General features: G+C 44.5%; 1 protein-coding gene and 1 pseudogene across 1 annotated transcript; both read left to right on the forward strand.

The window, feature by feature from the left end:
• The first annotated feature begins 561 nt into the window (after positions 1–561).
• On the forward strand, positions 562–12,243 carry PDCL3 (phosducin like 3). Its single transcript, XM_012472495.3, has 6 exons — positions 562–676; positions 3,159–3,285; positions 5,563–5,653; positions 6,193–6,336; positions 7,714–7,922; positions 10,978–12,243. Exons 1-6 carry the CDS (start codon positions 671–673, stop codon positions 11,118–11,120), a joined length of 720 nt encoding a protein of 239 aa, XP_012327918.2. The 5' UTR covers positions 562–670; the 3' UTR covers positions 11,121–12,243.
• LOC135272828 (small nucleolar RNA U13) lies at positions 12,067–12,160 on the forward strand (annotated as a pseudogene).
• Positions 12,244–13,650: the final 1,407 nt, after the last annotated feature.

The following is a 13,650-nucleotide window of genomic DNA, read 5'->3' on the forward strand; positions in this document are numbered from 1 at the left end:
AGAGACAGGGTCTCACTCTATCGCCCAGGCTGGAGTGCAGTGGCACGATCTCGGCTCACTGCAACCTCTGCCTTTCAGGTTCAAGCCATTCTCTTGCCTTAGCCTCCCGAATAGCTGGGATTACAGGCCCCCGCCACCAGGCCTGGCTAATTGTATTTTTAGTAGTGATGGCGTTTCACCATCTTGGCCAGGCTGGTATCGAACTCCTGTCCTCATGTAATCTTCTCGCCTCGGACTGGGATCACAGGCATGAGCCACCAAGCCCGGCCTAGAGGCAATTTTCTATTTCTGACTTCTTAGGCTAGTCAGAGCGAGAAGTCTTTACAGGTTTGGGCCAGCAGTTGGAAAAGGCGAAAGGCCCAGGCTCCTGCTCCACCCAGCCCCACCCCACCTCGGCTGAAGACCTGCCCTGGGCAGCGCCCAGAATTAGCACCAAGTCTAATGCGCTCGGGCTAGGAGACTGGGCAGATCCTGTCTCGCGCATGCGTACAGCTTCCATGACGGTGTCTTGAAGAGCAAAGACGCAAAGCCCTAGCTTCCGCCCTGACTCCGCCCAGTTCGCCCCTGAGCGGAGCTGGGGAAGAGGCGTGGCGACGCTGTGCGCGTGCACACAAAGCAGCTGAGGGGCAGAGGCACAGTGGCACAACTGGCTTGAGCGACTGGAAACAAGATGCAGGTAAGCTAGAGCTGGGCACAGGTCTGGAGTCTGCGGCCCGTCGTTTGTCTCATTGGGCCCGGGCCGGCCGCCGTGCGGGAAGCTCTGGCGCTGCAGGCACTAGGGAGGCCCGCCGCATCCAGGCCCCGCGCAGGCGCAGTGCGGGAGGCCGGGCGTGGTCCCACAAGGACCCACGGCCTGGGCGTCCCCGCCCTTTTGTGCCATGTTTGCCAAACCTCGGTCCTCCGGAACTGCCTCCCCTGGAGGTCTCGCCCAACCCGGGACTCTGAAGGCCTTGCCGGATCCCGCCTGACAAAAGTTACTTCCTCTCCTGAACTTCCCTAAGGAGGAATTGTGTTAGCAGATGTGTTAGGAAGCGGAGGGTCCGGTTCCCCCACGTAAAGCAGCGGCGGAGTCCGTGTTCTTGGCTCCACTGAGAGCCGGGTGAGGGCTTAGTTACACCCTCTTCCCCTGAGCCATGGGGTCTAGCTGGGGCGCGCTCTCTCTTGGACCACTCGTGTTCCAGAGCTCCGCTCTAGGGTCCTTCTGTTTCGTGTTAATTTTTTTATTAAAATAGGTAAAATAAGTTCTTTTTCTGTAGCTACAATTTACTAGCAGAGTTTGGTTAAAGTCTAAAGAGAATGAATTAAAACACCATGGAAATGGTCACCATTGTGAGCAAAAAATCTGCCATCTAAATTTTGTCACTGTCCAACGATCTTGTTGTGCTCAGAAATTCTAATAATTTCTGCTCAATGGCAGATGGAGAGAAGATGGTGCGGTTTTACCAGCATTTGGGGCTGGAGGAGAGGGCGTGTCTGCCAGGAGCCAGGCACTTTTTTTTTTTTGAGACGGGGTCTTGCTCTGTCACCCAGACCTGGAATGCAGTAGCACTGCTGTCACAGCTCAATGCAATCTCGACCTCCCAGGGCCAAGCCATCCTCCCTTCTCAGTCCCCAGAGTAGCTGGGACCACAGGCATGCACCCACCACACTGGGCTAATTTTTTGTATAGATGGGTTCTCCCTGTGTTGCCCAGCCTCAGCCTCCCACAGTGCTGGGATTCCAGAATGAGCCACTGCGCCCAGCCTAGACACTGTAAATGGTGAAGTAGCAGCTTGAGGGCCCCCCTGGCCTCCTTTGCATCCTCTGTCCTTCAGGTCCCTGAGGCCTTCCCTTTCCACCTTGTAGTAAGGATTCTGCTCATTTATCTTTTGATGTATCTCAGAATTGTTACACAAGATTGGAACTGGAGGCCGGTTATCCCAGTACCCTTTTCACAGTGCTCCTGATTTCATATTCTAAAGCAAGCCTGAGCTCCATCAGCAGTGCTCCTGCCATGCCATGCACACCGGTGCTTGGGCAGCTGGGTTCCGGATCCAAGAGTCCACTTTCACATCAGTCTTTGTGACATTGATTCTTTGTGATTTTGATCCTGGCTGATTTGGCCAGCTGTTCCAGCATGGCAGTGCTTGTAAATGTCGTGCGTCTCCTGGGCTTGTTAAGGATTTGGTGACTAGGTCCAGGAAAAAGGGCTTAGAAGAGTGCCCCCCTGACTTTTTTGAGCTACTCTGTGGAGTCTCAGCTTTTCCTCTCAGGTTTGGCCATTAGAGAATTCTGTCAGCCAAGCCTTATCTGCAGCCTGAGATCCTCAAAATGTCCAGGATTTTGCTATTGGGCCCTTTGCACGCTCCTGGCCCCTCTGCTCAGAAGGTTATTTTCTTGATTACAGGCATGCACCTGACTAATTTTTGTGTTTTTAGTGAGATGAAGTTTCACTATATTGGCTAGGCTGGTCTTGAACTCCTGACCTCAGGTGGTTCGCCTGCTTTGGCCTCCCAAAGAGCTGGGATTACAGGCTTGAGCCACCGCACCCAGCCTGAAGGATTATTTTCAAGCCCCCAGACTCCTATCGCAGGTTCCTTTCCATCCTCTGGTGGAATGTTGCCTCCTCTGTAGGGAACATCCCTGTCTACCTGGAATGTGGGTCCTGGGTAATTCTTTAAATCAGCAGCTTGTCAGTCATTGCACTTGCTACAATTTTATCTCTCAATGTGTAGTTTGCATATATACTTGTTTGTTGCCTGTCTCTTCCTTTTGATTGTAAAACAGGCGACTGTTGCATTCAACACTCTTCCCTGTTGCCTAATACAGTTAATTTACATGTGGTACTTAAATTTATCTGTTGAATGAGTCACTCTCAGTCATTAATAAAAATATTGAACAGAAGCCAGGTCAGAGCCTTGGTATCAGTATTGACGCTGATCTGCACATCCTATCCTATCCTGATTTTTACCCCAAGAATAGCTCCTCCACTGGGGGAGGGGTGGACAGGAAGAACAAAACAGGGGCTGTGAATCTTTTAACACTTTCTCAGTAGTAGTCCACTGAATAATGTGGTGTGAATTCCTCCATTGTCACTTTTCTCATTTGGCCCCTTGCCCAACATGGCACCCTCCATACTAGACTTGGCACTCAAGGTAACCTTGGTCCTGCTCTTCTAGGACCCCAACGCAGACACTGAGTGGAATGACATCTTACACAAAAAGGGCATCTTGCCCCCCAAGGAAAGTCTGAAAGAATTGGAAGAGGAGGCAGAAGAGGAGCAGCACATCGTCCAGCAGTCAGTGGGTGAGTTTGCCTTCTTTCCTCTGCATCTGTCTGGGTTACGAGGTGGCTCCCTAAGCCTCTGACTCCCCTGCCAGGAGATAGCCTGGAGTGCTGGCATGGATACTGCCTGTGTCTGTGGGACCTCAGACGAGACACAGGGTGTCTCTCACTTCACCTTCCTGAGCCATAGACTTAGGGGACTTCAGAGGTGCCCCGCAAGTCCTTTTCTATGTCAGTTGAGCACTGAAGAAAATACTTGAGTCTTTCTGCTTTCTGGTCTGTGATTCCCTTTGATGATACCATGGAAATTTGTTCAAGCTTTTTAGTGTTTGTATTTTCCTGAGCATATACTTCATTCTCTGTGGTTTTATTGAGGACATTAACTAAAAATAGTTTAATTTGGGGAGGTGTAAGATGTTTGCAAAATGTGGGGGTCTGAGGGAGGTTTTCTCAAAGGCAGTCCTAGCGCCTGAATTGGAGTCCCTTGGAGCGCTGGTAAACCCCACCCCCCAGTCTTTACTGAGCAGAGTCTCTGGAATGAGGCCCAGGAATCTGCATTTTAAACAAATGCCTTAAAGGATTCTGATAGGCGCGATAGTTTGAGAAGCATTGGTCATAGGGACTAGTACTTTTGTCCTCTGTTTATGTTAGAGCTAATTTAGAGAAGGATTTATTAGAAAGTATCCAGCGAGTGTTTACTGCATGATTATCATTGTCAGGTGCTTTTCTCGGGGTGAGGAGTTAGCTATGCATAAGCCAGACACAATTCTCTGCTCTCAGAGAACCAACGTTCCAGTGGGGGAGACAGACAGTAACAATAAAGGAAATAAGGCAGTAAAAGGGACCAGAAAGAGTTGGAAGAAAAGCAGGGTCAGAGAGGGTCTTGCCAAGATGACATTGCATGGACTTGGAGAAGGTGAAGCTGGCATTTGGGTAAAGACCTGAAGGAGCTGAAGAAGATATCTGAATAGACCTGAGTTGTCGAGTTAGGACCTGAAAGAGGTGAAGAAGACATTTCAGTATTCCTGAAGGTGGGGGAGGTGAATGAGTGGCATGGCTGGGAATCCCTGAGGAGAGGCCGGAGGTGCTGAGGGAGAACAGCCTCAGCGGATCCAGTAGCTTCCAGTAAGGACCTTGGCCTTTACACCTAATGAGACAGGAAGCTTTTGGAAGTTTAAACAGAGGAGTGACATTTTTCTTTTTTTTTTTTTTTTGAGATGAAGTCTCTGTTACCCAGGCTGGAGCGCTGTGGCCTTGGCTCACTGCAACTTCTGCCTCCCAGGTTCAAGCAAATCTCTTGCATTTAGCCTCCCTCCCAAGTAGCTGAGATTACACCACACCTGGCTAATTTTTTTTTGTATTTTTAGTAGTGAAGGGATTTCACCATATTGGCCAAGCTGGTCTGGAACTCCTAAACTCAAGTGATCCGCCCACCCACCTCAGCCTCCCAAAGAGCTAGGATTATAGGCGTGAGCCACTGCCAAGGGATGCATTAACTTTGAGGTTCCTATTAGACAAATAGACACATTAAGAGGGCCCTTGGATTATGTTTTCCTCCACGTTAGAAAAGTCTGGGCTGGAGGCCTTTACTTTGGGAGTTGTCAGGATATTGATAACATTGAAAGCCATGAGATTAGATGCAAGCCAAGGGAGTGGGTGTGGATAAAGAAGGAAAGTAGTCAAAGATGTGAGCCCTGGGAAATTTTAACAGCAAAGGGTTCAAAAGTGGGGCTGCAACCAGGTGTGCGGTGGCTCACTCTAATCCACCTGTAATCCCAGCACTTTGAGGCAGGCAGATCACTTGAAGTCAGGAGACCAGCCTGGCCAACATGGTGAAACCCTGTCTCTACTAATACAAAAATTAACTGGGTGTGGTGGCACATGCCTGTAATCCCAGCTACTCGGGAGGCTGACGCAGGAGAATCACTTGAATCTGGGAGGTGGAGGTTGCAGTGAGTCGAGGTGGCACTATTGCACTCCAGCCTGGATGAAAAGAGTGAAACTCCATCTCAAAGAAGAAATGAGGCAAGGTGAGGCAGGGTAGGAGAAGAGAGGGAGGAGGATCTGAGATCTTTGGGAAAAAGCTATCAGTCAAGAAATTGGGATTACAAGCAAAAGCCACCATGCCCAACCTCTCAGCTTCTAATTTAGTGTGGTGCCTTAAGTAATTTTTGTTTAGGTAGGCTAAGGATCTGGTTTTGTGTGCATATCTTTAGGAGAAAAGAGGGGGAAAAAACAGAAATGCATGTTTGTTCATCTTTTTAAATTTTTGCTTTTTGCCAATGTAACTAAATTCAGTGACAACATATGAAGATATGACTTTGGAAGAGCTGAAGGATCATGAAGACGAGTTTAATGAGGAGGATGAACGTGCTATTGAAATGTACAGGTAAGTGCCACCCAGAGGGGCTGTTTTTTGTTTTTGTTTTTGTTATGTGTATATGGCAATAGAATGTGTGGGCTGAGCGAGATGACTCAATGCCTCTAGTCCCAACACTTTGGGAGGCCGATGGGCAGATCCCTTGAGCTCAGAAGTTTGAGACCAGCCTGTGAAACCCCATCTCTACCAAAAGTACAAAAACTAGTTTGGTGTGGTGGTGACTGCCCCTAGAGTCCCAGATACTCGGGAGCTCAGGAAGTGGAGGTACAGTGAGCTGAGATTGTGCCACTGCACTCCAGCCTGGGTGACAGAGCCAGACTCTGTCTCAAAAAAGAAAATGAAATGTGTGTCCTTCAAAAACTTAATTTTCACCTGAAAACATTTGGGAGGAACTACAGTTAAATAATATTGCGAATTTTAGCAAACTGATAATTAGATTTTTGACGTGTGACCAATAAATAAACCTGGGCCTTTACCAGGATTGCCTTTTAGAAAATGTATGTGTGCACAGGTTTTTGTGTGTGTGTTTCTCTCCTTGTTTTGTGCAGACGGCAGAGACTGGCTGAGTGGAAAGCAACTAAACTGAAGAATAAATTTGGAGAAGTTTTGGAGATCTCAGGGAAGGATTATGTTCAAGAAGTAACCAAAGCTGGTGAGGGCTTGTGGGTCATCTTGCACCTTTACAAACAAGGGTGAGCTGATCTTCCACTCCATCTATCAAGTGCTAATTTGAATTTATGGCTTCAGGATCTCAGGCCTGACCTATATAGGGGTTAAAAAATGTTTTTTCTGGTACTGAGTTTTTTGTGTTTTTATCGCTGGACTGCCCAACCCTTATTACTTAATTTTTCTATCTTAAGACTTTCAAATTAATATTTGTGACTAATGCAAATGCCTTTGTTAAAGTATGGCACTGCAGACTTTGCCCTTCTGTTTTTGAAAAGGAATTCCTAGGTTATTTATTCCTTTATAGGAACTCTGACATTTCAACATTCTATGTAATGAATTTGTCTCATAGATGGCAAGGTTGGCCTTTACAGTAATTGCCCTCACTGTGTGATACTGAGGTCCTCTGATGTTTCTCAGCTCTCCAGTCTTGTCTTAAACTGCAAAGTCCAGTGCTTATTTAGGAATTTCTTTAAAGCAGAAAACATTTTCTGACATTTCACACATTCTAAACCTTCAGCATTTTCTCATTCCACTTTTTAAGAAAGGTATAACAATTATCTTTTACGTTAAAGCTGTTTTTCTAACTTGTTTTGCCAAATAAATTGATATGGATTGAGATTTGTGTTCTTCACTTTCCCTGAGCATATTAGAAAGCTTTTTTGTGTGTTTTTTTGAGACGGAGTCTTGCTCTATCACCCAGACTGGAGTGCAGTGGCATGATTTCGGCATACTGAAACCTCCGCCTCCTGGGTTCAAGCGATTCTCTTGCCTCACCTTCCTGAGTAGCTGGGATTACAGGCATGCGCCACCACACCCAGCTAATTTTTGCATTTTTAGTAGAGATGGGGTTTCACAATGTCGGTCAGGCTGCTCTGGAACTCCTGACCTCATGATCCACCTGCCTCAGCCTCCCAAGTGCTGGGATTACAGGTGTGAGCCACCGCGACTGGCCTAGAAAGTTTGTTAAAAATGTTAATTCAGCCAGCTGCAGTGGCTCACACCTGTAATCTCAGCACTTTGGGAGGCCACGGCGGCTGGATCATTTGAGCTCAGGAGTTCAAAAGTAGTGTGAGCAACGTGGCTAAACCCTGCTTTTACCAACAAAAAAAATTACAAAAAAATTATCTGGGCATGGTAGCACATGCCTGTACCCCCAGCTGCTTGCGGGGCTGAGGTGGGAGGATTGCTTGTGAGCCAGGATCACACCACTTCACTCCATTTAGCCTGGGTGACAAACAAGACCCTATGTAAAAAAAAAAAAGTTAATTCATCTTAGCTAGCAGCAGAATCACTTGTGAAACTGTTACGAGGTTTTACTTAGGATAGAAGGGTCGTCGAGCTTTGTTCTATATATAAATGCAGGATTATAATTGCTTCTGTTTTCTCTGCGTGTTTTATAGAATTCCCCTCTGTGCCCTGATAAATCAGCACCTCAGTGGACTTGCCAGCAAATTTCCTGATGTCAAGTTTATCAAAGCCATTTCAACAACCTGCATACCCAATTATCCTGATAGGAATCTGCCCACGATATTTGTTTACCTGGAAGGTGATATCAAGGCTCAGTTTATCGGTCCTCTGGTGTTTGGTGGCATGAACCTGACAAGAGATGGTAAGGGCTCTCGGAAATAGGTGGGGCTGTGAAAGATGGGAGGTGCATTTTTGTTGGAGGAAGTGCCTGTTTCCTGGACTCCTTTACGATGGTGGGTCAAATTCACTTCTGCCTGTGTGAGTGACTGTTAAGAGGACAGAGCACACTTAATCTCATCTTAGTTGTGTAATCAGGAACAGTTACAACTGGGCTGTACAGATTATTAGTTCAAAGAAGGCACGATAGACTTAAATATAAACATTTTTTATATTGGCATGGAATATATTTTGTCTCTAGAGTAGAATGTTTTAAATTGTATCTTGAGATCACAATATTTACTTTTGCTTTCATTCACATGAACCCAGGGAGATGTTAGTGTATATATTTGTATTTTTCTACAGAAATATTCTCACTTGAGTATCTTAGTAGCTTTTACATTTATTTATTTAGTTTTTGAGATGAAGTCTCGCTCTACTGCCCAGGCTGGAGTGCAAGGGGGCAATCTCGCCTCACTGCAACCCCCACCTCCCGGGTTCAAGTGATTCTCCTGCCTCAGCCTCCCAAGTAGCTGGGATTATAGATGCCCACCACCATGCCCAGCTAATTTTTGTATTGTTAGTAGAGACTGGGTTTCAACACATTGACCAGGCTGGTCTCAAACTCCTGGCCTCAGGTGATCTCCCTGCCTTGGCCTCCCAAAGTGCTTGGATTACACATGTGAGCCACTGGGCCCAGCAAGTAGCTTTTAAATTAAATTACAATTTTATTTAATTCTGCCTGTAGCTTGGAAGGATGTCTTTTTTAATTCCTTTCAACCTGTTACACATGGAGGTATCAAAATACATATCCACAGAACATGAAAGAGAACTGCAGCCTACAGGCATTCTTGCCAAGTGAAACTCTATGTTTACATCGTATTTTGACTTTTTCTGAATGTACCATGAGAGGAGAGAGAAGTATGCAATTGTAGTTAGTTTTTATTTCTAAAAAAAAGTCTAGTGAACTTATATAATGATTGCTTTGTGTAAGCAAAGAGTAACATTAAATACATTTATGAACGTATATGTGGATATATAAAGATAGATATTCTATTATTATTATTTTTTTTTTTGAGACAGTATCTTACTCTGTCGCCCAGGCTGAAGTCTTTTTTTTTTTTTTTTTTAAGAAATGAGTTGAATTTGCTTAACATTCAACCAAAGTAGCTAGAGCTGAAAGTACTGGTGTTACTCATCTTCATGGAGCACTTTTTTTTCCCCAGCATGACTGAGGTATGATTGACCAAAACAATTTAATATATTTAAGATACACAACATGGAGATTTAATACAGGTACAGTATGAAATGATTGCCACAATCTATCCATCATTTCACATAGCCTTATTGTGGTGAGAATCCTTAAGAACTATTTCCTAGCAAATTTCAGGTATACAATATGTTATTATTCACTGTAGTTACCACGCTGTACATGAGGTCTTCAGAACTTACCCATCGTATAACTGAAAGTTTATACCCTTGACCATCATCTCCCATTTCCACCCTCAGCCCCTAATAACCACCATTCTATTCTCTGTTTCATGGAATACTTTAATAAGACAAGTAAAATTAGGCTGAGCATAATGGCTGAAGCCTGTAATCCTAGCATGTTAGGAGACTAAGGCTGGAGGATTGCATGAGGCCAGAAGTTTGAGATCAGCCTGGGCAACATATTGAGATACCATCTCTAGGTGTGGTGTGGACACCTGTAGTTTCAGCTACTAGGAAGACTGGAGCAGGAGGGAGGATCATTTGAACCCAGGAATTTAAGGTTACAGTGAGCTATGATTGTGCCACAGCACCCCAGCCTGGGTGACGGAGTGAGACCCTGTTTCCAAAAAAAGTAGATTAAAATAAAAAGACTTAAGTAAAATTGGTTTTTGGACTTTAATCAATGTGTCCAATTAGCAGAACATCTCTGCCTTGATCTTCCTTTAAGTAAAGCCATTTGTTTTAGAATCTCTTGGATAGTCCTTTGGTTCTGCCTGGGTTCATCTCTGCAGTGGGCAAATATATCACTTGATTTTGCTTCACTTGGTCTCAGACCGTGGGAGTTTCACTGATTATAAGAGTGAAGTATTGGAGCTGAGTCTTCAGTTACTGGTTATTATCTGGCATTTTACATTATTAGTTGGAACAAATATGTAAGTTCTATGGTATCACCATACATTTATTCTTTAACCCCAATAGAGTGAGATACTGGACATGAGGCCGAAGAGTTTATTAAAATTAGATTTAATGATTAGATTGCCAGCAGGCCTGTGGAAATTCTTTCAAATTTTTCATGCTGATTTCCTTCCTGGGAAATTTTCCAAACTGGGAAATTGTAGTCATCAGAGAATAGGTTTATTTTTTGTATTTTTGAGACAGGGTCTTATTCTGCCATGTAGGCTAGAGTGCAGTGGCATAATCATAGCTCACTGCAGCCTTGAAGTCCTGGGCTCAAGTGATCCTGCCACTTAGCCTCCTACATAGCTCTGCAGGCATACCCCACCACAGTACCCAGCCAATTTTTTTTATTTTTATTGTTGAGACGGTCTTGCTGTCTCTCAGGCTGGAGTGCAGTGGTGTGATCTCAGCTCTGCAACCTCTGCCTCCCAGGCTCAGGTGATCCTCCCACCTCAGCCTCCTGAGTAGCTAGGACCACAGTCACATGCCACCATGCCTGGCTAAGTTTTCACCATGTTGCCCAGGCTGGTCTTAGAACTTCTGGGCTTAAGCAATCCACTCACCTTGGCTTCCCAAAGTGCCTGGATTACAAGCATGAGCCAAGGCACTTGGCCTACCCAGTTGATTTTTAAAAATTCTTTGAGATGAGGGTATCACTATGTTGCTCAGGGTGGTCTTCAACTCCTAGCCTCAAGTGATCCTCCTGCTTCAGCCTCCCAAAAAGTGTTGAGATTACAAGCGTGAGCCATCAAGCCAGGCCAAATTTTGATAACTGTATTTTCTGCTTAGGAAAAACTAGCTTGATGGACTTAGGGTGAGGGAACCTTTGCAGCACAGCGCCTTAGGTAATTTCCTTATTCTTTATCATGTAGAGTTGGAGTGGAAACTGTCTGAAGCTGGAGCAATTAAGACGGACTTGGAGGAAAACCCTAAGAAGCAGATTGAAGACGTGTTGCTGTCCTCAGTGCGGCGCTCTGTCCCCACGTGGAGGGACAGCGATTCCGACGGGGACTGAGGCTGCAGCTGCTGTCACATGCTGAACTTTCTGTGAGAAATTGTCTGAATTTTTTAAAAAAGGAAAAAGCAAGAATGAATCCTTCTGATTTTTAGTTTTGTATAAATTATGTTTTAAATCTTTACATTTTGGAAATAATCATTGCTGAAAATTCTGTTAAATATTTTACAACTTTTTAAATTATAGTATTTCCTCTAAAAAAAATCAAAACCAGCTCTTGGTATGGTAAATGTTTGTTTTTCTCATTTATATTTTAAGTAAGCCATAAAACCTCATCACTATTTTTTGACATAACTATAAAAAGAAATTTAGTTTTAAATAAATGTGAATAAATTATACATTGGAAAATTGCAAACTAAGCCTTATAGACACATTGTTTTATTTCCTAAGAGCAATGAGATTATCAACTCTGTAGGAATGGTCTCTAGGACAAAAGAATCTTTGTATTTATCCTATTTAGAAGAAACAAAATTTTTGTGAAACATTCTCATCAAAATAACTGAAAGGTTTCAATTTACTGGCATATTTGGTTAAATGTGTTTTCTCTAAAATAGTTTATCTCAGACTGTTAACCAATTTTTTTAGGGGGGATGGAGTTTTGCTCTGTTTTCCAGGCTGGAGTGCAGTGGCATGATCTCAGCTCACTGCAACCTCCATCTTCTGGGTTCAAGTGATTCTCCTGCCTCAGCCTCCAGAGTAGCTGGGATTACAGGTGTGCACCATCACAGTCACACCCAGATAATTTTTGTACTTTTAGTAGAGACGGGGTTTTACCGTATTGGCTGGACTGGTCTCGAACTCCTGATCTCAAACGCCTGATCCACTTGCCTCAGTTTCCCAAAGTGTTGGGATTACAGGTGTGAGCTACCTTGCCTGGCCTGTTAACTAATTCTGATTACTTAAAAGGACATTATATTATTTTTTGGAAAGATATAAACTATCACAAACCCATTTTGTGTTTCATAAGTGTGATCGCGTGCATGTGTGAGATGTGTCCCCCTCAAATATTGTTAGGCTGTTGGCACATTACCCATATGACATAAAAAAAAAAATCAAGATGTTTTGTGTACCAGATCCTGTTAGCATTTTTAAATAAATGAACATTGATACTAAACAGAGGAAATACTTTCTGATATTTGTGTTGAATGATGTAGTACTTAGTGCTGGTTTGAATCGTATTTTTTTTCTTTAGGGGTTTCGCTCTTTTTGTTTGTTTGATGGAGTTTTGTCTGGAATGCAGTGGCTTGATCTTGGCTCACTGCAACCTCTGCCTCCCGGGTTCAAGCAATTCTCCTGCCTCAGGCTCCTGAGTAGCTGGGATTACAGGCATGTACCACCACGCCCAGCTAATTTTTGTACTTTTAGTAGATACAGGTTTTCACCATGATGGCTGGGCTGGTCTCTAACTCCCGACCTCAAATGATCCCATAATGCTGAGATAACGGGGCGTGAGGCGCCACACCTGGCGTAAATCTTAAAAATCAGCACGGAGCTCTTTTAGATTATATTGTGAAATTTATTTTTGCTCTAATTCAAAGAGTGACAAGCAACTCTGACCCATTTTATCTGTCAGAAGTGTCTGAGCTATTTGGGTTCCCCCTCAAGTCATTTTTTGTTTTTAATGTAGAGTTGGGGTCTCCCTGTGTTGCCCAGGCTGGTCTTGAGCTCCTGGGCTCAAGTGATCCTCCCCGCTCTGCCTCCTAAAATGTTGGGATTACAGGTGTGAGCCACTGCACCCGGCCCACATATACAAGAGCCAGTGCTGCCAATAAAAACATTCCCTAGTGGTTTACCTCGAAAGTGCTTCATGGAATTTTAATTGCAGGGTTGGAACAAATTTGGTCAGTCCTCTTACCTGGATGCTGGTTCTGTGGGGTTTGTAGGAGAGCTGCCTTCTTGGATTTTTCTCTTGGTAGCTGACATTATAATGAGATCTTGGGGGAAGAACAAAGGTGGAAAGTTCAATGCTGTATTTTCCTGAAAGCTTAATATGCACATTTACAAGGAAAAAAAGGTGGTGGTTGAACAGGGGGCAGAGTCCACAGTGACAGAGAACAGCTTGAGTTCATTGTGAAGCCCACACAGGATGTAATTCTAAATATTTGCTGTGCCACTTCGATGAAAGTGTGAAAACTGCACCTCATAATTTTGGTTGCACACCAGGTGAGTACAGAAAAAGCTCAGGTGCCTGTAGCATGGGCAAATGAGGCCTGTCTGGCCCTCACAGCACCTGCGACCCAGGCAGCTATTGAGCTCTCTGACAACTTGATTCAGTGGTTTGGAACCTGACCTGCAAGTTCTCCAGGTTGATTAATTCTTGGAGACTTCCCTGGAATACTATCATCTTCTTTCTAATTCCTTCAGCACATTAGTGATGTGACAGAGCTGATATGACTTAGTACTTAAGCATTGAGCTCCCCTAGTTCCACAGCAGGAACACAGCAGTGACCAGGTGATACACAAGGACACCTGGAAGCTGTCTTCTGTGCTTGGAGGAAAGGGCTGTGGGGAAGGTGCTAGGTAGCTCCCC

This window comes from Aotus nancymaae, unplaced genomic scaffold (genome assembly GCF_030222135.1).
Source record: "Aotus nancymaae isolate 86718 unplaced genomic scaffold, 86718_ANA_hifiasm-v0.15.2.pri h1tg000131l, whole genome shotgun sequence".
In the NCBI taxonomy this organism is placed as follows: Eukaryota; Metazoa; Chordata; class Mammalia; order Primates; family Aotidae; genus Aotus; species Aotus nancymaae.